Raw genomic sequence first — 18530 nt, 5'->3', positions numbered from 1 at the left:
GCCCGACAACACAATAGTAACGTCTCTGTCAGCAGAGCAGACGTTCTTTACGGCTCTCCTGGCGTCGTACCCTGCTGGGGCGGCCGTCCCCGTCAGACGTCTCTCCTGTTGGTGGTGCGCAATCTAAAAGCGACAATAAATTCCTCGAGGTGCACTAACTTTTGCGGCATCTGTCTTATCTTCAGGCCATGGAGTGAGAACAAATGGGTGCATGGTTCTAGGAAAATAATACCTTAAATGAAACACTGTTGTATGTTGAGTGACGAATCAATACTGCAACATCTAAAACTACACGTATCTGTATAATTAATCAATATCTGTGTGTGAACTTATGATCTGAAGTGATGTCACATCTGTCAATGGGATGATGAAAGACCGTTCCTCAGTTCTTTCCCAAGCAACGTCTCTGACAACAACTGAAGAAAGTTTCCTGCACTGTCAGCCAATCATTACGCACGTCCAAGAGCCGGGTATGCCTCCTCTAAACCAATCATAGAGCCTGGATCACTGATGTGAAAGAAGTACAGCACAACTAATAAATGTTCCTCTGGGTTTTGACTATCTTCCCTCGCTCTGAACGTCTGTCAACAACAACAGCGACAACATCACTTGCATGATTCTTGATGACATCACAGATTCCACACGTATCCAAGTGCCTCTAGACTGGTAAAACATCAAGGCATAGGCGCACTCTTCAGAAGTCTACCTCCAGTTTTTCCTGGTTTGGTAACTTGGGCTCTTTTTTTCGGGATTCGGGAGTGTTTTTTTTCTTCTGCCAGGACGCTGGTTCTTGTCTAGTCCAGTGGCTACGCTATCAAGGCTAACCTTCCACGAACTGGAATACAGTGAATTTTTACTCATAATTTCACCCACTGGTCAAGCTCCATCGTCGGCAGCTCCCGGTTCTCTTCTCTGGCGGGAGGTTAGCAGAAGGCATAGGGTTGTGGAGGTATGACTGCGTTGGCTGGGGCAATACCAAGGATGATGCGCCCCATGCTGGCGCAGAACTACCCCCACAGTGGCTTCCCACTGGAAGGTAAAATCAAAAGTCAAAACAACTTTTTGAGCACTGCTTGTGGGAAGATTTGGTCTTCGATGTGTAATAATTAAAGAGCGATTATTAATATAGGAAACTCTGAATTCAATATTGTAGCCTACACCATAGCCCAGCTCCAAAACAGAAACTTATTTAAACTTTCGGATTGACACGCAACATTGAGATGTAACACAATTAAATTGTAATGTTCTTTTCATGTTTCATGTTTCATTTTTCAATGTTCTTTTCATTTCGGTTATCGAATACAAAGTCTATTGAACTGTTAACCTCGACGTTTTGATCTGTTTTTTTTCTGTAGTCGTTATTGACATAACTTATTGTATTTATCTATTTGCTTGTCAACTTTTGAGGATGAAATTCTTCATTTTATAATTTCCTAATCTCTGAAAACAACGTTTTTGTTTATTTACAGAATATGTACAGGGTTATATAAGTAAGCTATACACCTCTCTATATTCAATCCGAACATATCATTACTTAAGGAAACTTTTAAGTCCTTTTTTGTTACCAAACCTTTCAGTTTAAACAACTTTTATTTTTGTATTCGGCTATTATAATAATTGTTTTATTTAACATTATTTGTAGTAGCCTTGTGGTGTTATTAGTAGCCTGTGATGGAATCAATGTTAGTTGTTGTGTTGTAGGTCTATAGTTTATAATCATCAAGCAATCTGTAGCCATTTTGTGTTTTCTTTTACGCAGTCTCTACCCCGTTAGGCCAAGGCAGAATGAACCAGCTCGGGGGAGTTTTCATAAATGGCAGACCTTTGCCCAACCACATCCGCCATAAGATCGTCGAAATGGCCCACCATGGCATCAGACCATGCGTAATCTCCCGTCAGCTCCGCGTCTCTCACGGTTGCGTTTCTAAAATCCTCTGCCGGTACCAGGAGACCGGCTCTATTCGGCCCGGGGCCATCGGGGGAAGCAAACCCAAGGTAAGAGAGAGGGAGCACGAGCAGGTGAAAGTGTTCTGTTTTTATTGTCATGCATTGTATTATAAAACTGTCTGTCTCATATGACATGTGACATGTTGGGTTCAAATTTAACAAGCCACAGGTTGAAAAAGCATGTAAGAGGCGTATATTGCGTTGTTGCAGTAAGTAGATATAAGCTCTTCATTATGCCTTGATTAATTAACGATGATATGATTTGTCGTTTCTTAGCAGGGGACGACGCCTGATGTTGAGAAGAGAATAGAGGAGTACAAGCGGGACAACCCGGGTATGTTTAGCTGGGAGATTCGGGATAAATTACTGATGGATGGGATATGTGACCGGAACACCGTTCCATCAGGTAAAAGGAAATATCTGCATTCTGTCATAATTGCTGCCCATTTAAATGGGTGCAATCTTCACCTGCAGCCGTAGATTGTTCATCATCATCATGGCCACCATCATCACCATCATATATCACCGTCGTATTTATCATAATGGGCCTAATGTATTTTCCATCTCAATAACCCCATTTTACCACAATAAAAATCAGTTTACTCTCTGAAAACAAAAACGTAAACAACTGCTGAAAATGATATAATTGCCATGTTGAGTTTAAGTTAAGATAAAATCATAAAAAATATTGCAATGCAATTATTTACGCTAAAGTCAATATATGTTTCTATTGATTTGATGCTTCATCACGGTATATTAGAAGGAAAAATACAAGTAAATGAGTGCAGATTGTTGAACTTTTATTTCGACTTTTCCAGTTTATTATGTATTAATCAGTGTTCTGTAATTTATTGTAACACAGTGAGCTCTATCAGTCGCATCATGAGGAGTAAATTCGGAGGGAAGGGAGATGACGATGATGATGAAGATGAAATCGAGAAAAAGGAATTAGAAGAACACGAACGGCGGGCCAAACACAGCATCGAGGGCATCTTAGGAGACCGATGTGAGTGCAATCATAAATAAATACATTCATTAATGTTCTCTCTTCTATAGGTAACTTGTGTGAGGCGGTTACTTTTTGCGTAAGGGGAAGGCCCGTCATATACAGGCCTAAATTCTTCCACTGTGCACTTTAATTTTCTTTGAAACGGTGAGGAAACCTCTCGCTTATTCAAAACTCAACAAAGATGGACAGATAAAGGTTTTCATCTTGTTTTGTGTAAGCTTATTGACTTCCATAAATCATTCTTGATAGGCTAGGCCTACATTTTCACCATGGGTGTCACCAGTTCTTACGGGTTGCCATTCATTTTTAGACTTTGTGAAGTAGATAGGCCTTGTCTGTCTCTTTAACTCTAAGTTTTAGTTGTTGTCAAGTTTTTGCTTTTCGATGCGATGGAAGCACAGGGAGTGTGTCTTCCTTTGTCGACCGTCATAAAGTGCACTGGATCGTTTTTCATTCTTTATCTACCATATCGCTCCTGCTAATGCTTGTCCCATGAGGCGTTAGGATCATTCAAACAGCAGGTGATAGATTTTGCGGGAAAGGGAGGATTGCCCCTTGTGTGTGTATGAATGTGTGTGTGTGCGTGTTTGTGTGCGTGCGTGCGTGTGTGTGAGTGAGAGAGAGAGAGAGAGCTAATGAAAAAATGAAAAATTTACGAATGTGTAACTACACGTGCTTATACAAAGTGGGCAACACACGATATTTGTTACCGACAAAACATAAGGTACAGGCCTCGAATCAGTCGAATGTTCTTCATAAAAAAAAATAATCTAATAGATTTAATCGAATAGCCTGTGCATATTCAACTTCTGCTACATATATTTATTTCTATTGCATTTATTGAATTGTTTATGTTAGGCCACTTGCAGGCCTATTACATTGTAGGCCTATTTACATTGTAGGCCTATTTACATTGTAGGCCTATTTACATTGTAGGCCTATTTACATTGTAGGCCTATTTACATTGTAGGCCTATTTACATTGTAGGACTATTTACATTGTAGGCCTATTTACATTGTAGGCCTATTTACATTGTAGGCCTATTTACATTGTAGGCCTATTTACATTGTAGGCCTATTTACATTGTAGGCCTATTTACATTGTAGGCCTATTTAGATTTAGGACTATTTTAACATGTCTTCATCATACTAATAACATGCATTTTCTTCGAGATGCACACAGCCCCGTTGTAATGTTTGAGGAAATACCCCAAAAGTATATCAAAAAGAACCAAGAACTTGTTCAATCCCTAATTGGCATGGTGCATTCCAAAACAAAGAAATATCATAACATCCCTTTTTACGGTTTCCTACGATTTATTATGACCATATTCGCAGGCATTTTACATCTTAATGCAGCTGCTCTCTGCTCTACTGTAAAATGCAGGCACAGTAAAACAAATTAGAGGAAAAGACGGGGAGTTGGAGGGGACAAAACGTCCAAATGAGTTGATCAAACATTTGTATAATAGTTCCATCCCTCACAAAGCCAGGCCTCGAGCACACAATCGGACACTTGGGGATGAACTTGGGAAACAAAGCCGCGAGAGTCCATTGAGACTGACGCTTCGGTTATGCGTGGACAAAGCCTGGCTTCGCAGCAGCTTGGTCGCCATAAAAGAAGGCAACCTGTTTATAATTCAGTCAGAAAAGGAGAGGGAGCTTCCCAACAAAAGGCAGAGAAAATACATTATGAAACCGCAATGAAGGATGAATTATTCAAGTCCGTCAATAGCCGCTGCTCGGGCTAGGTCTAGAGACTGTTCACCATGGAGAAATGGCCGTTTTCACCTACAAAATGTTTCTTTTGGAGTCGTTTTAAGTCATATAAAGAAGCCGACTGCCATTCAGAACCCTTCAAGCCCACTTTCACTCTCCCCCCCTCTCTCTCTCGCTCTCTCTTTCACACACACACACACACACACACACACACACACACACACACACACACACACACACACACACACACACACACACACACACACACACACACACACTGTGTGTGTAGGCCTAACTGATATTTTAAAAACATAACTTTCAAATCAGCTTAACACGCTGATTTAATGGGGAGATTAATTACATTTATTGATCATTTGGTACTTTTATTTTTGGACATTCAGAGCATTGCCGACATAATAGTTTACGAAAATACAAACTGTTTGTGTATTATGTGCACTCGTGTTATACATTTTGTGCACAATCACATATTTTACACAATGTTTAAAAGTTGTTTACACAATATTGAAACGTTTTTTTTGTTGGTCCTTCTGGTTCCTGCTTTGGACACTTTTATATTAGCCTACGTTTTTTTTGTTAATGTCACCGAATAAATATTTAAGCATGTTACAAATTCCAATGCCACAAGATAATAAATAATTTTTCCTGTGTAAGCAGCCTCATATCAACGACTTTGACAAAGTATTATAGCTCATAAAATGACAAATATAATTTAACTCATAGGCCTAATAATTGTAGTCATTTTATTATTTTTACAAGTACAAATTGTTGCACAATATATTTTTCTTACCAATAAGGCCTAATGATATGCAATTGGCTCGTAACATGCCTCTCTGCATGGTCTATTATTAGGTCCTTGATGCCCTATTCTTGCACTCTTAAACATTAATAATGTCTTCTAAATGATTTGATATTGTGCAATGTCACATTTAATGATCGAGGGAGTGTATTAAAGACTCCTTTGGTGAATGGGGACCAATGTTCTCCCCGGAGAGGCGCGCTTGGCCTCGAGCGGTAGTCACAATGGAACATGCGCACTGCTGCAATCCTCGCCCATCATTCTCTCACCCCCTTGCGCTCTCAAAATCTCTTCAAGCGGATTAAATCGATCCCTTTATTTTATTTTACTTTCATCCGGAGAGCGAACCCGCCCCTCTCCCTTGCTTTCCTACTCTTTTTCTCTATGCCCGCGGCGCACATTCGTTTAATATCTGTGGTTCATCTTCAGGAGTGCAACCGCTAACAAAAGAAAGTCAGTTCTTGTAGAAAAGTCCCTGAAATGAAGTTATCCGTTAAGCCATTGACCCCTGTAATATTTGTCTTTATTTTTTGGGTTACCAATAAATGCTACATTGTTTTATTAATTCCGAAATGTAGGCTATAAGTTAATAATAATAAGCCTAACTTAGTAGCAGTTTCCGTTAGAAACGTTGTTTTGTGTCCACGTGCTCATTTGGGCGCGCTTTACCTCAGTCAGTTTGTTATCCTATTTCCATTCATACCAGTCAAATTATAATTTTAACCAAAGGGTTAACGAAAAATGTAAATGACATTTGCCACGACAGTGCTTTGACTTGAAACGGGAACATTTAACGTTTGCAGTAATATCAGTTGACTCTAACTAATGCATGGTTTAGGCTATTATGCGTAGGCAATGAGAGTTATAATGAGGGGCATATTCCAAATCTACATTTTTTTAACGACTTTTAGTTTTATCGAGACCTGTGGCGTCTACCATTTTCGTGCGTTTTTTCTGTCTGGTCTCATTTGAAATTATGTTTTTACAGCCGCAATTACAATCTGAAAAATAAATTTTTTCAACGAAGCGGGTCAGACATTGATGAAGTAGATGTTTGTTAAGACCATTGTTGTGCGAGGGAGGAGCACTAGTTCAGCCCCTGGTCGTTCAGAATTCATTATCATTTCCTTTAAGTGGCCACATTAAAAGCGGCTCGTTTGGATTTATTTGTCTGGGGAAAAAAACGACAGAAATGTGTTTCGAAAATCTCAAGCTCCCTAAATTGCAGCCTCGTGCACCACAGTGCCTAAAATGATGCGCAAGCATATCCTCACGCGCCAAATGTGTTTGGAATAAATGCTTGTGCAGTTTGACTTGAAATGTATCAGAGAAAATACTTTCTACTTAGAATTACAATAGTTGAACACATTCTGCCACTCTTCAGGAAATACTTGTCTAAATGTCCAGTCAGTGCTCCAGTCTCACTAAATGCCCCCTGCACATATTTTCTATTTTGGCACAGTTCCTGCATACCATTAGCAGGGGTTGGACATAGTAGTTTCTCTGCCTTCCAGAATCTAACATTGAGTTAATTAACCCTATAAATTGAGCTAATGACTGATAATGTACACATCGGCCCTCCCCTCTCTCCCCCTCTCTCATATTTCCAGTGTATCTTCTTAACCTTATTTGGCAAATTAAAATGACCCAGAGTAATGCTGATGATACATACAGAGAAGCCTTGTTGGCCCAGCACATTTCCATTTATACTCAGACACACACAAAATTCCCCATCTGAAAGACAAACAGTCAAAGAGGGATAACTTTATTTTGTGAAAGGGGCTCCTGGAAAGGGCTAATTGAATAAGTCTGAGATCTTTGAAAACCTGCCATGGTGAGCGCAGTCATCGTGTCATAATTAGGTTTATTGAGGCACATTCCGCCAATCTGCTGCCATTCTCCCAGCCTCATTGTGCCCAGAGCCAGGCCAATAGCTGCAGGACAAAAGGGAATCAAGAGCTGACAATACATGAAAGGGCCAAAAGATTTAGCTGCTTTTGTCACAGAAACTGAGCAGGACTTTGTTTGTGTAAATAAAGTTGACGATCTGCCCACTACTCAGGCTGGAGCATCTATACAATTTACTATGTGGGCACACACTGGATTAGTGCCAGGAGGAGAGAGAGGGAGGAGAGGGAGAGAGGAGGAGAGGCAGAGAGGGGGAGAGTGAGAAAGAGAGTGAGTGGGGAAGAGAGTGAGAGGTGAAGAGAGAATGGAGGGGACGGTAAACGAGAAGGCTTTGAGAGAGTATTAGGGGCTAGGTTTGTGTATTTAGTGAGAGTTAGCAGAGTTATGTTCTGCATGGTTTCTGATGTTGGATTTGTTATGTTCATCATTGTCTTACAGTGGTGCTGGAAGAGGGAGGGTGGTGATGCGTGGTGAGATGAGGTTTTGCTATTGTGGGCATCTGGTTTGTGAAGCATAAGAGGCATTGAAGATGGAAACACATTACACACTATAGTGCAGCATAGATTCATGGTCAAGTTCCCATATCACGTTTCCATATACATCATGATGTTCCGGTTCTTATGTTTTAAGGTGTTAAAGATGCTCCCTGCTGAGAATCAGTTATCTTCAGGGATTCAGTTACACTCCAAAGGCACTTTCCAAATAATGGCTGATGTGAGCATGTCACTGAAGCTTTCACACAAGTCATACATTGGTATTTTGGAGTGAAAGTTTGAGTTGTATGTGCATTTCAAGTTAGGGAACAGAAGAATTAGACTATAAGGAAACTCCGTAAGATGACCTGATTGATTTCACTCCACTCATGGCACATTCCATGTACACTCCATGTACAATAGACTTCACACTTTAGTTCTTCTTTGTGATTTTCACCTTGTAAACACGATTTCACAATGAAAATATCCAGCAGTAGATGATTCATACATTCATAAAGGTGGTTCATTAAAGAGATAGATAGAAAACTTGACAATCATGACATCTTCGGTTCTTACATCTTGCGTTCTATACGAGAAGCTATGAATAATAGTTACTTCTGACACATTAATGGTTGTCGCAACGGTCTCTAGCAACGATCAAAGTAGGGCGAAGAATCTATATAGAAAATGTCCAATATGTTATTTTAAGACTTCAGAGAAACATAGAGTTAGACTGAGGTTATATAGAGTTAGTGGCTATATAGAGTTAGACTGGGTCTATATAGAATTAGACTGAGGTTAAATAGATTTAGACTGAGGTTATATAGTTAAACTGAGGTTAAATAGAGTTAGTGGCAATATAGAGTTAGACTGGGTCTATATAGAGTTAGACTGAGGTTATATAGATTTAGACTGAGGTTATAGAGATTTAGACTGAGGTTATATAGAGTTAGTGGCAATATAAAGTTAGACTGGGTCTATATTGAGTTAGACTGAGGTTATATAGATTTAGACTGAGGTTATATAGATTTAGACTGAGGCTATAGAGATTTAGACTGAGGTTATATAGAGTTAGTGGCAATATAAAGTTAGACTGGGTCTATATTGAGTTAGACTGAGGTTATATAGATTTAGACTGAGGTTATATAGATTTAGACTGAGTTTATCTAGAGTTAGTGGCCTTATAGAGTTAGACTGGGTCTATATAGAGTTAGACTGAGGTAATATAGAGTTAGTGGCTATATAGAGTTAGACTGAGGTCATATAGAGTTAAACTGAGGTTATATAGAGTTAGACTGAGGTTATATAGAGTTAGTGGCTATATAGAGTTGGACTGAGATTATATAGAGTTAAACTGAGATTATATAGAGTTAGACTGTGTGGTATATGGCCAATATACCACGGCTAAGGGCTGTTCTTATGCACAATGCAATGCTGAGTGCCACTGAGTACCACTGGTTACCAACGTAATTAGAACAGTAAAAATAAATGTCAGCCAATCAGCATTCAGGACTCAAACCACACAGATTGAAGTTATACTCAGGCTATGTAGAGTTATACTGAGGCTATGTAGAGTTATACTGAGGCTATGTAGAGTTATACTGAGCCTATGTAGAGTTATACTGAGGCTATGTAGAGTTATACTGAGGCTATGTAGAGTTATACTCAGGCTATGTAGAGTTTGACTCAGGCTATATAGAGTTATACTGAGGCTATGTAGAGTTATACTGAGGCTATGTAGAGTTATACTGAGGCTATATAGAGTTATACTGAGGCTATATAGAGTTATACTCAGGCTATGTAGAGTTTGACTCAGGCTATGCAGAGTTAGACTCAGGCTATGTAGAGTTATACTGAGGCTATGTAGAGTTATACTGAGGCTATGTAGAGTTATACTGAGGCTATATAGAGTTATACTCAGGCTATATAGAGTTAGACTCAGGTTATGTAGAGTTATACTGAGGCTATGTAGAGTTAGACTCAGGCTATGTAGAGTATAATGAGGCTATGTAGATTTTTCCCGAAATAACATGAACATCTGATGACAGGGAATAACAGTCTGTCTGAGGAATGTGTCACTCAGTGTGTCCCTGGGCACAAGGGCACAGGGGGCAAGGGGGAGCACCAAATCACTCTCACTAACCCTCGCCTCAGGCTCTCTCTGTCCCTCTCCTCTTCTCCTCTCCTACTCTCCTACTCCCTTACTCCTCCGCCTCAGATTATTTTTTAAAAATAATGCTGTGCATGATGACGATCCAAGCGTTAAAACATAGTTATCTGCAAATGAATGGGGGCTCTATGCTTCATTAAAGCCTCGTTCTCCTTTCACACCCCTATTGTGACCCTCTGATATCAATTCAAAGGGCAATTAATGAATGCAGGCCAACTTTGAAGTGGGGGGATGGAGAATGAGTAGGGGCTCAGAGTTTCCCCCTTCAGCCCCTTCAGCCCCTCTTGCACCCCCTTCACCCGTGATGGACTTGCCACATTCAGCCGAGCACGCCAAAAGACAGTTTGAAGTGAGTGAAAGAGTGAAAAGGCCTGTGAAGGTCAAGGAAAATGGCTGCCATAGAATAAGACCTGTCTTTATCTGATGGAAGTATTCCACCAAACAACGGCTAGAGAAAGAGAGAGAGAGAAGGAAGGGGGTGTGATATTGTTTTTACAAGAGTGTGTGAGTGTGTGTGCATGTGCAGAGGAGGGATTGGGGGTGACACAGATGTGGAACGCAGGGCTAAGGCAACTGAATGCAGTGGATGAACAAGGAAAGGCAGACAGGGAGTTGTCAATCACTTGAGGTAGGGGCATAAGGCTCTGGACAGGGCAGGGGAAAGGGTAGGGGCATAAGGCCCTGGATAGGGCATGGGTATAAGGTTCTGGACAGGGAAAGGGTAGGGGCATAAGGCCCTGGATAGGGCATGGGTATAAGGTTCTGGACAGGGCAAGGGTAGGGGCATAAGGCCCTGGATAGGGCATGGGTATAAGGTTCTGGACAGGGCAAGGGTAGGGGCATAAGGCCCTGGATAGGGCATGGGTATAAGGTTCTGGACAGGGCAAGGGTAGGGGTATAAGGTTCTGGACAGGGCAATGGCATGGGTATAAGGTTCTGGACAGGGCAAGGGTAGGGGTATAAGGTTCTGGACAGGGCAAGGGTAGGGGCATAAGGCTCTGGTCAGGGCAAGGGTAGGGGTATAAGGTTCTGGACAGGGCAAGGGTAGGGGCATAAGGTTCTGGACAGGGCAAGGGTAGGGGCATAAGGCTCTGGACAAGGCAGGGGTAGGGGCATAAGGCTCTGGACAGGGCAAGGGTAGGGGCATAAGGCTCTGGACAGGGCAGGGGTAGGGGCATAAGGTTCTGGACAGGGCAGGGGAAAGGGTAGAGGCATAAGGCCCTGGATAGGGCAGGGCAAGCTGGGAGGGAGGGAGTTCACCTTGCTCTCTATTGTAGAATCTAGAAACTGCAATTTCATATTTTTTAGGAACTATAACTTGATGGTACTATACTATTACCATGCTATTAACATTTCATTACATGGCGTAATGTAAAGTGCTACCAACAGTCAAAGCTAACAGAGCTTAACTGAGTCGTATTGAGTTAACTCCCCAGTGGTCAGTCAGTGCCTAGCTCTCTCTGCTTGTCAGACCAGGCTAAGTGGGGTCAGAGGTCAACATAGTATCATTCTACATCATCCCTACAGGAAATAGGGTTACAATCACATTTGGTTCAACATGACAGGTAACAGCTTCCTGTTGTCCTGCCACAGCACAGACTCTCATAACTCTTATTGCTGTCTACAAGTTTTCTGTGTAGAGTTTTCTGTTTAGAGATTTTCTGTGGAGGTTTTCTGTGTAGAGCTTTTCTGTGTATAGGTTTTCTGTCCAGAGTTTCCTGTCCAGAGGTTTTCTGTCTAGAGGTTTTCTGTGTATAGGTATTCTGTCCAGAGGTGTTCTGTCCAGAGGTGTTCTGTCCAGAGGTTTTCTGTCTAGAGGTTTTCTGTGTATAGGTATTCTGTCCAGAGGTGTTCTGTCCAGAGGTGTTCTGTCCAGAGGTGTTCTGTCCAGAGGTGTCCTGTCCAGAGGTTTTCTGTCTAGAGGTTTTCTGTGTATAGGTATTCTGTCCAGAGGTGTTCTGTCCAGAGGTGTTCTGTCCAGAGGTTTTCTGTCCAGAGGTTTTCTGTGTTTTCTGTGTATAGTTTATTATTATTTTTTTTATTTTTTTACAGGGACAGTGCACATTAATCAACATTTCAGTAAAAGTGCCGGTTTTAGCCAACCGGCAAATTTTCAACCGCAGTCCCTGGGCAGGTTATTAAAAACAATTACAATATAGACAATAGCAACATAGAACAAGCAAGACATAGCATACAGACAGAGCAACATAGGACAAGCAAGACGTAGCATACAGACAGAGCAGCATAAAACAAAAAGCAGCAAGACAAAATTCATAAAAGCAACAAAGTGTTTCCACACCTCACAAGCTACAGACAACAGACAACATGGAGTGGCAACACACAGCTAGGGACCATGTTCACAAATCTGATTGACCTTTAGCCATGTCTTCAAGCATTTTGTGAAAGTGTGATATGTGGTGCAGTTATGTGTGTCTGATGGCAGTGTATTCCAGACATGGGAAGCTCTCACAGAGAATGCAGATTTACTAAAGGTGCTTTTCCTTAGGGGAACTATACAGTCACCTCTCATGGCAGACCTTGTGGATCTGCTACCATATGTCTGGGTTTTCTGTTTAACAAAAATATTGAGTGGAGGGGGAGCCAGGCCATTGAGGATACAAGCAGTATGTTAAGTGGGGGAGTATCATAGATTTGAAGTACAGTTTTGCTACCTCTGTAGTCTAACAATTTCGTATAAAACGGAAATTAGCTAGGTTGAATTTGGTTATTTGAATTACCTTTTTCACATGCTTTTTAAAAGAGAGGTTGGAATCAAGTATGATGCCAAGGTACTTAAAATCGGATACCACCTGGAGCTTCTCCCCTGACACATAGACATCTGGCTCAGTAGCATCTGTTGCCCTCTTTGTGAAGAACATGCAAACAGTTTTTTTCACATTGAGATGCAAACACGAGTCACTGAGCCACTTTGTAACCTGGACCATTACAGTAGTGAGTTCTTGTGCAGCTTGTTGTTTGCTCTTTGCATGCACATATATCACTGTATCATCTGCATACATTTCAACTTCAGACCCAGTACAGACAGAAGGCAGATCATTAATGTACAGGCTGAACAGGAGGGGCCCCAGTATTGACCCTTGGGGCACGCCCACATCATAGCTACGAGTGGGCGACAGCTCATTGCTCACTCTGACACACTGAGTTCTGCCTTCAAGGTATGATTTCATCCATCTCAAGGCATCAGGGGAAAAGTTGAACTTGGACAATTTTGTGATGAGAATCTCATGGTTAACAGTATCAAAAGCCTTCCTTAGGTCCAGAAACACAGCCCCAACAGCACCCCCTTTGTCCATCTTGGACTTCACATTTTCCAGAAGAAAGCAGTTGGCCGTGTTCTGGTGTTCTGTCTAGAGGTTTTCTGTGTATAGGTGTTCTGCCTAGAGGTTTTCTGTGTATAGTTTTCTGTCCAGAGGTTTTCTGTCTAGAGGTTTTCTGTCTAGAGGTTTTCTGTGTATAGGTGTTCTGTCTAGAGGTTTTCTGTGTATAGGTGTTCTGTCTAGATGTTTTCTGTCTAGAGGTTTTCTGTCTAGAGGTTTTCTGTCTAGAGGTTTTCTGTCTAGAGCAGTGGTTCCCAAACTTTTATAGTTCCGTACCGCTTCAAACATTCAACTTCCAGCTGCATACCCCCTCTGGCACCACGGTCAGCGCACTGTGAAATTTAGTTTTTTTGCCATCATTGTAAGCCTGCCACACACACTATACAATACATTTATTAAACATAAGAATGAGTTTTTGTCACAGCCCGGCTCGTGGGAAGTGACAAAGAGCGCTTATAGGACCAAGGCACAAATAATAATATAATAATAATCAATAATTTTGCTCTTTATTTAGCCATCTTACATATAAAACCTTATTTGTTCCTCGATGTTCACCATCAATTATGGTGGAAAATAAGTATTTGGTCAATAACAAAAGTTTATCTCAATACTTTGTTATATACCCTTTGTTGGCAATGACAGAAGTCAAACGTTTTGTGTAAGTCTTCACAAGGTTTTCACACACTGTTGCTGGTATTTTGGCCCATTTCTACATGCAGATCTCCTCTAGAGCAGTATGTTTTGGGGCTGTTGCTGGGCAACACAGACTTTCAACTCCATCCAAAGATTTTTTATGGGGTTGAGATCTGGAGACTGGCTAGGCCACTCCAGGACCTTGAAATGCTTCTTACGAAGCCACTCCTTCGTTGTCCGGGCGGTGTGTTTGGGATCATTGTCATGCTGAAAGACCCAGTCACGTTTCATCTTCAATGCCCTTGCTGATGGAAGGATGTTTTCACTCAAAATCTCACGATACATGGCCCCATTCATTCTTTCCTTTACAGTCGTACATGGCCCCATTCATTCTTTCCTGATCAGTCGTCCTGGTCCCTTTGCAGAAAAACAGCCCCAAAGCATGATGTTTCCACCCCCATGCTTCACATTAGGTATGGTGTTCTTTGGATGTATCTCAGCATTCTTTGTCCTCCAAACACGACGAGTTGAGTTTTTACCAAAAAGTTATATTTTGGTTTCATCTGACCATATGACATTCTCCCAATCTTCTTCTGGATCATCCAAATGCTCTCTAGCAAACTTCAGACGGGCCTGGACATGTACTGGCTTAAGCAGGGGGACACGTCTGGCACTGCAGGATTTGAGTCTCTGGCGGCGTAGTGTGTTACTGATGGTAGGCTTTGTTACTTTGGTCCCAGCTCTCTGCAGGTCATTCACTAGGTCCCCCCGTGTGGTTCTGGGATTTTTGCTCACCGTTCTTGTGATCATTTTGACCCCACGGGTGAGATCTTGCGTGGAGCCCCAGATCGAGGGAGATTACCAGTGGTCTTGTATGTCTTCCATTTCCTAATAATTGCTCCCACAGTTGATTTCTTCAAACCAAGCTGCTTACCTATAGCAGATTCAGTCTTCACAGCCTGGTGCAGGTCTACAATTTTGTTTCTGGTGTCCTTTAACAGCTCTTTGGTCTTGGCCATAGTGGAGTTTGGAGTGTGACTGTTTGAGGTTGTGGACAGGTGTCTTTTGTACTGATAACAAGTTCAAACAGGTGCCATTAATACAGGTAACACGTGGACGACAGAGGAGCCTCTTAAAGAAGACGTTACAGGTCTGTGAGAGCCAGAAATCCTGCTTGTTTGTAGGTGACCAAATACTTATTTTCCACCATAATTTGCAAATAAATTCATAAAAAATCCTACAATGTGATTTTCTGGATTTTTTCTCTCATTTTGTCTGTCATAGTTGAAGTGTACCTATGATGAAAATTACAGGCCTCTCTCATCTTTTTAAGTGGGAGAACTTGCACAATTGGTGGCTGACTAAATACTTTTTTTGCCCCACTGTAACTCTGCAATGTTGGGTTGTATTGGAGAGAGTCTCAGTCTTAAATAATTTCCACACACAGTCTGTGCCTGTATTTAGCTTTCATGCTAATGAGGGCCCAGAATCCAGTCTCACATAGGTACGTTGTTGCAAAGGGCATCAGTGTCTTAACAGCGCAATTTGCCAAGGCAGGATACTCTGGGCGCAACCCTATCCATAAATGTGGCAGTGGCTTCTGATTAAATTACATTTCACAGAACCGCTTGTTGCAATTTCGATGAGGCTCTCTTGTTCAGATAACGGTAAGTGGACTGGAGGCAGGGCATGAAAGGGATAATGAATCCAGTTGTTTGTGTCATCCGTTTCGGGAAAGTACCTGTTTAATTGCGCACCCAGATCATTCAGTTGCTTCGCTATATCACATTTGACATTGTCCGTAACCTTGAGTTAATTTGCACACAAAACATCATACAATGATGGAAAGACCTGTGTGTTGTCCTTGTTAATGCAGACAGAAAAGAGCTCCAACTTCTTAATCATTGCCTCAATTTTGTCCCGCACATTGAATATAGTTGCGGAGAGTCCCTGTAATTCTAGATTCAGATCATTCAGGTGAGAAAAAACATCACCCAGATAGGCCAGTCGCGTGAGAAACTCATCATCATGCAGCCGGTCAGACAAGTGAAAATTATGGTCAGTAAAGAAAACTTTAAGCTCGTCTCTCAATTCAAAAAACGTGTCAATACTTTGCCCCTTGATAACCAGCGCACTTCTGTATGTTGTAAAAGCGTTACATGGTCGCTGCCCATATCATTGCATAATGCAGAAAATACACAAGAGTTCAGGGGCCTTGCTTAAACAAAGTTAACTATTTTCACTGTAATGTCCAAAACGTCTTTCAAGCTGTCAGGCATTCCTTGGCAGCAAGAGCCTCTCGGTGGATGCTGCAGTGTACCCAAGTGGCGTCGGAGAAACTGCTTGCACGAGCGTTACCACTTTTAAGCCGTCAGTACAGATACCAACACATCTTGACCACCAAAGTCCATTTGATGTCACAAAGCTGTCCAGTACTTTAAAAATATCCTCTCCTGTTGTCCTGGTTTCCAGAAGAGGATGTCTTCCTTATTGACCCCCGATAAACATAACGGACATATACCAGGAGCTGTGCCAGGGCCGTCATGTCCGTTGACTCATCCAGCTGTAATTCACTGGCTTGTATTTGAAGCAGTAATTGTTTCAGAACATCTCCTGCCATGTCACTGATGCGTTGTGAAACAGTGTTGTTTGATGAAGGCATTGTCTGTATATTCTTTTGGGCCTTTCCCCTCAGCATTGTCCCAGCCATATCCGCGGAAGCAGGAAGAATGAAGTCCTCCACAATAGTATGGGGCTTGCCTGTCCTAGCCACTTGGTAGCTCACCATATAAGACGCTTCTAAACCCTTCTTATTAATGGCATCTGTTGCTTTTATACATGTCTCACTACTCGAAAGTCGTCTTTATTCTTTATCAAAAAACTCCCGTGGCTTATTGTTCAAATGGTCATGTTTCGTTTCTAAATGTCTGCGCAAGAGTGAAGGTTTCCAGTGAAAGAGTAACGGTGAATGTGTTTGGATGTTAATTATTTGACTAGGCTACCTGTATTTGACATTGTGTTGTTATTTCGCTGATCACTAGAACACTCTGAACACACATTTTATTTTTGGCAGTGAAACGAGGCTTCTCAGGCGACAGAAAAAAAACCCAAATGTATAGCCCCGTTGGAAAATATAAATGTACTGTTTGAAAATGTGAAGATTTTTATAATGTGATTCACAATTTTATTCGGTGTAACCCCAATGGCATTGTGCGTAACCTCTACCTCAGTTTGGGAATACCTGGTCTAGAGGTCTCTTGAGGTTTTTTCTCTCTCAAGTTTTTCTGTCTAGAAGTTTTCCTTCTAGAGGTTTTATGTCTTGAGGTTTTCTGTCTAGAGATGTTCTGTCAAGAGGTTTTCTATCTAGAGGTTTGCTCTCTTGAGGATTTCTCTTTCTCAAGTTTTTCTGTATAGAGGTTTTCTCTCTCTCTCTCTCTCTCTCTCTCTCTCTCTCTCTCTCCCTCTCTCTCTCTCTCTCTCTCTCTCTCTCTCTCCCTCTCTCTCTCTCTCTCTCTCTCTCTCTCCCCCCCCTCTCTCTCCCCCCCCCCCCTCTCTCTCTCTCATTAATTTTCTGTCAAGAGGTTTTTTGTCTAGAGGTTTACTCTCTAGAGGTTCTCTCTATATAGGTTTTCATCGTTTGAGGAGAGCTTGGTCGCTTTGTCTTCTTCACTCTTTCTTTTTGTGACGCTTGATGAGGTTATGATTTATTAGTTATTCATCTCTCTCTCCCTCTCTCTCTCTCTTTTTCTCACACACACACACACACACACACACACACACACACACACACACACACACACACACACACACACACACACACACACACACACACACACACACACACACACACACACACACACACACACACACACACATTGACAGCGCAGACAAACACACAGCGCTCTTCACACACTCTCAATTACAGGGCAGCTGTAGAGGTCGGGGCTCCTCCTTAGCAAGTCAAGTGAGCACCCCCCATCTCCTTTAACAACATGGTAGAGGCGCAGATGGGCCCATAAGCTGTCAGTTAACTATTATCCTTCAGTCCTTCAGGCATCTGCCCAGTCTTCTATGTACTGTTTAATGCAGTTGGGCAGTCACTTAGTCCCCCGGCCCCTGAAAAGGACCAGCGTCACTCCCCGCCCAAATAAATGCTTCATTTGTTTCCTCTGCCTTTTGTTTTGTTTCGGAGGGGGGCACATGTCACTGACTCAGTTACCCTCTTCATTTACCAACCACCCCAAGAGAACTTCCATGGCTGTACCCACCATCCGTCCATTAACCACCATGAGAAGGTTGTGTAAATAGAAACCCATATGGTCAGCCACCCCACATATCCACCAACCCACCATGCCCAAAACTGAGCTCCATGCACTCAGAGCACCCCTCCTCCATCTCTCTGTGGACATTTTAAAGCCTTTTTGTCCCCATTCGCAGTCCCCACAAAACCAAGCCGATTTCCAGGAGCACAGTCTGTTTCAGTTAAATCCTCTATTCTTTACCATCCACGGGAATGG

At 41.9% G+C, this 18530-nt stretch overlaps 1 protein-coding gene across 2 annotated transcripts in view; it reads left to right on the top strand.

Moving 5' to 3' along the window:
• Positions 1 to 546: 546 nt before the first annotated feature.
• The window catches only part of LOC109881425 (paired box protein Pax-3-like), a 52422-nt gene continuing 34438 nt past the window's right edge, over positions 547 to 18530 (top strand). Inside the window, exons 1-4 of one of the 2 annotated variants that reach the window (XM_031796947.1) lie at positions 547 to 1036; positions 1760 to 1995; positions 2224 to 2353; positions 2810 to 2953. In XM_031796947.1, the coding sequence (XP_031652807.1) occupies positions 952 to 1036; positions 1760 to 1995; positions 2224 to 2353; positions 2810 to 2953 (595 nt within the window). In that variant the 5' untranslated portion in view covers positions 547 to 951. The remainder of the gene's footprint in view (positions 1037 to 1759; positions 1996 to 2223; positions 2354 to 2809; positions 2954 to 18530) is intronic. The other variant, XM_031796946.1, reaches the window with a different exon arrangement.

The sequence above is a fragment of the Oncorhynchus kisutch genome, linkage group LG18 (assembly GCF_002021735.2).
Source record: "Oncorhynchus kisutch isolate 150728-3 linkage group LG18, Okis_V2, whole genome shotgun sequence".
Classification (NCBI taxonomy): domain Eukaryota; kingdom Metazoa; phylum Chordata; class Actinopteri; order Salmoniformes; family Salmonidae; genus Oncorhynchus; species Oncorhynchus kisutch.
This window is presented reverse-complemented; position numbering and strand designations above follow the sequence as displayed.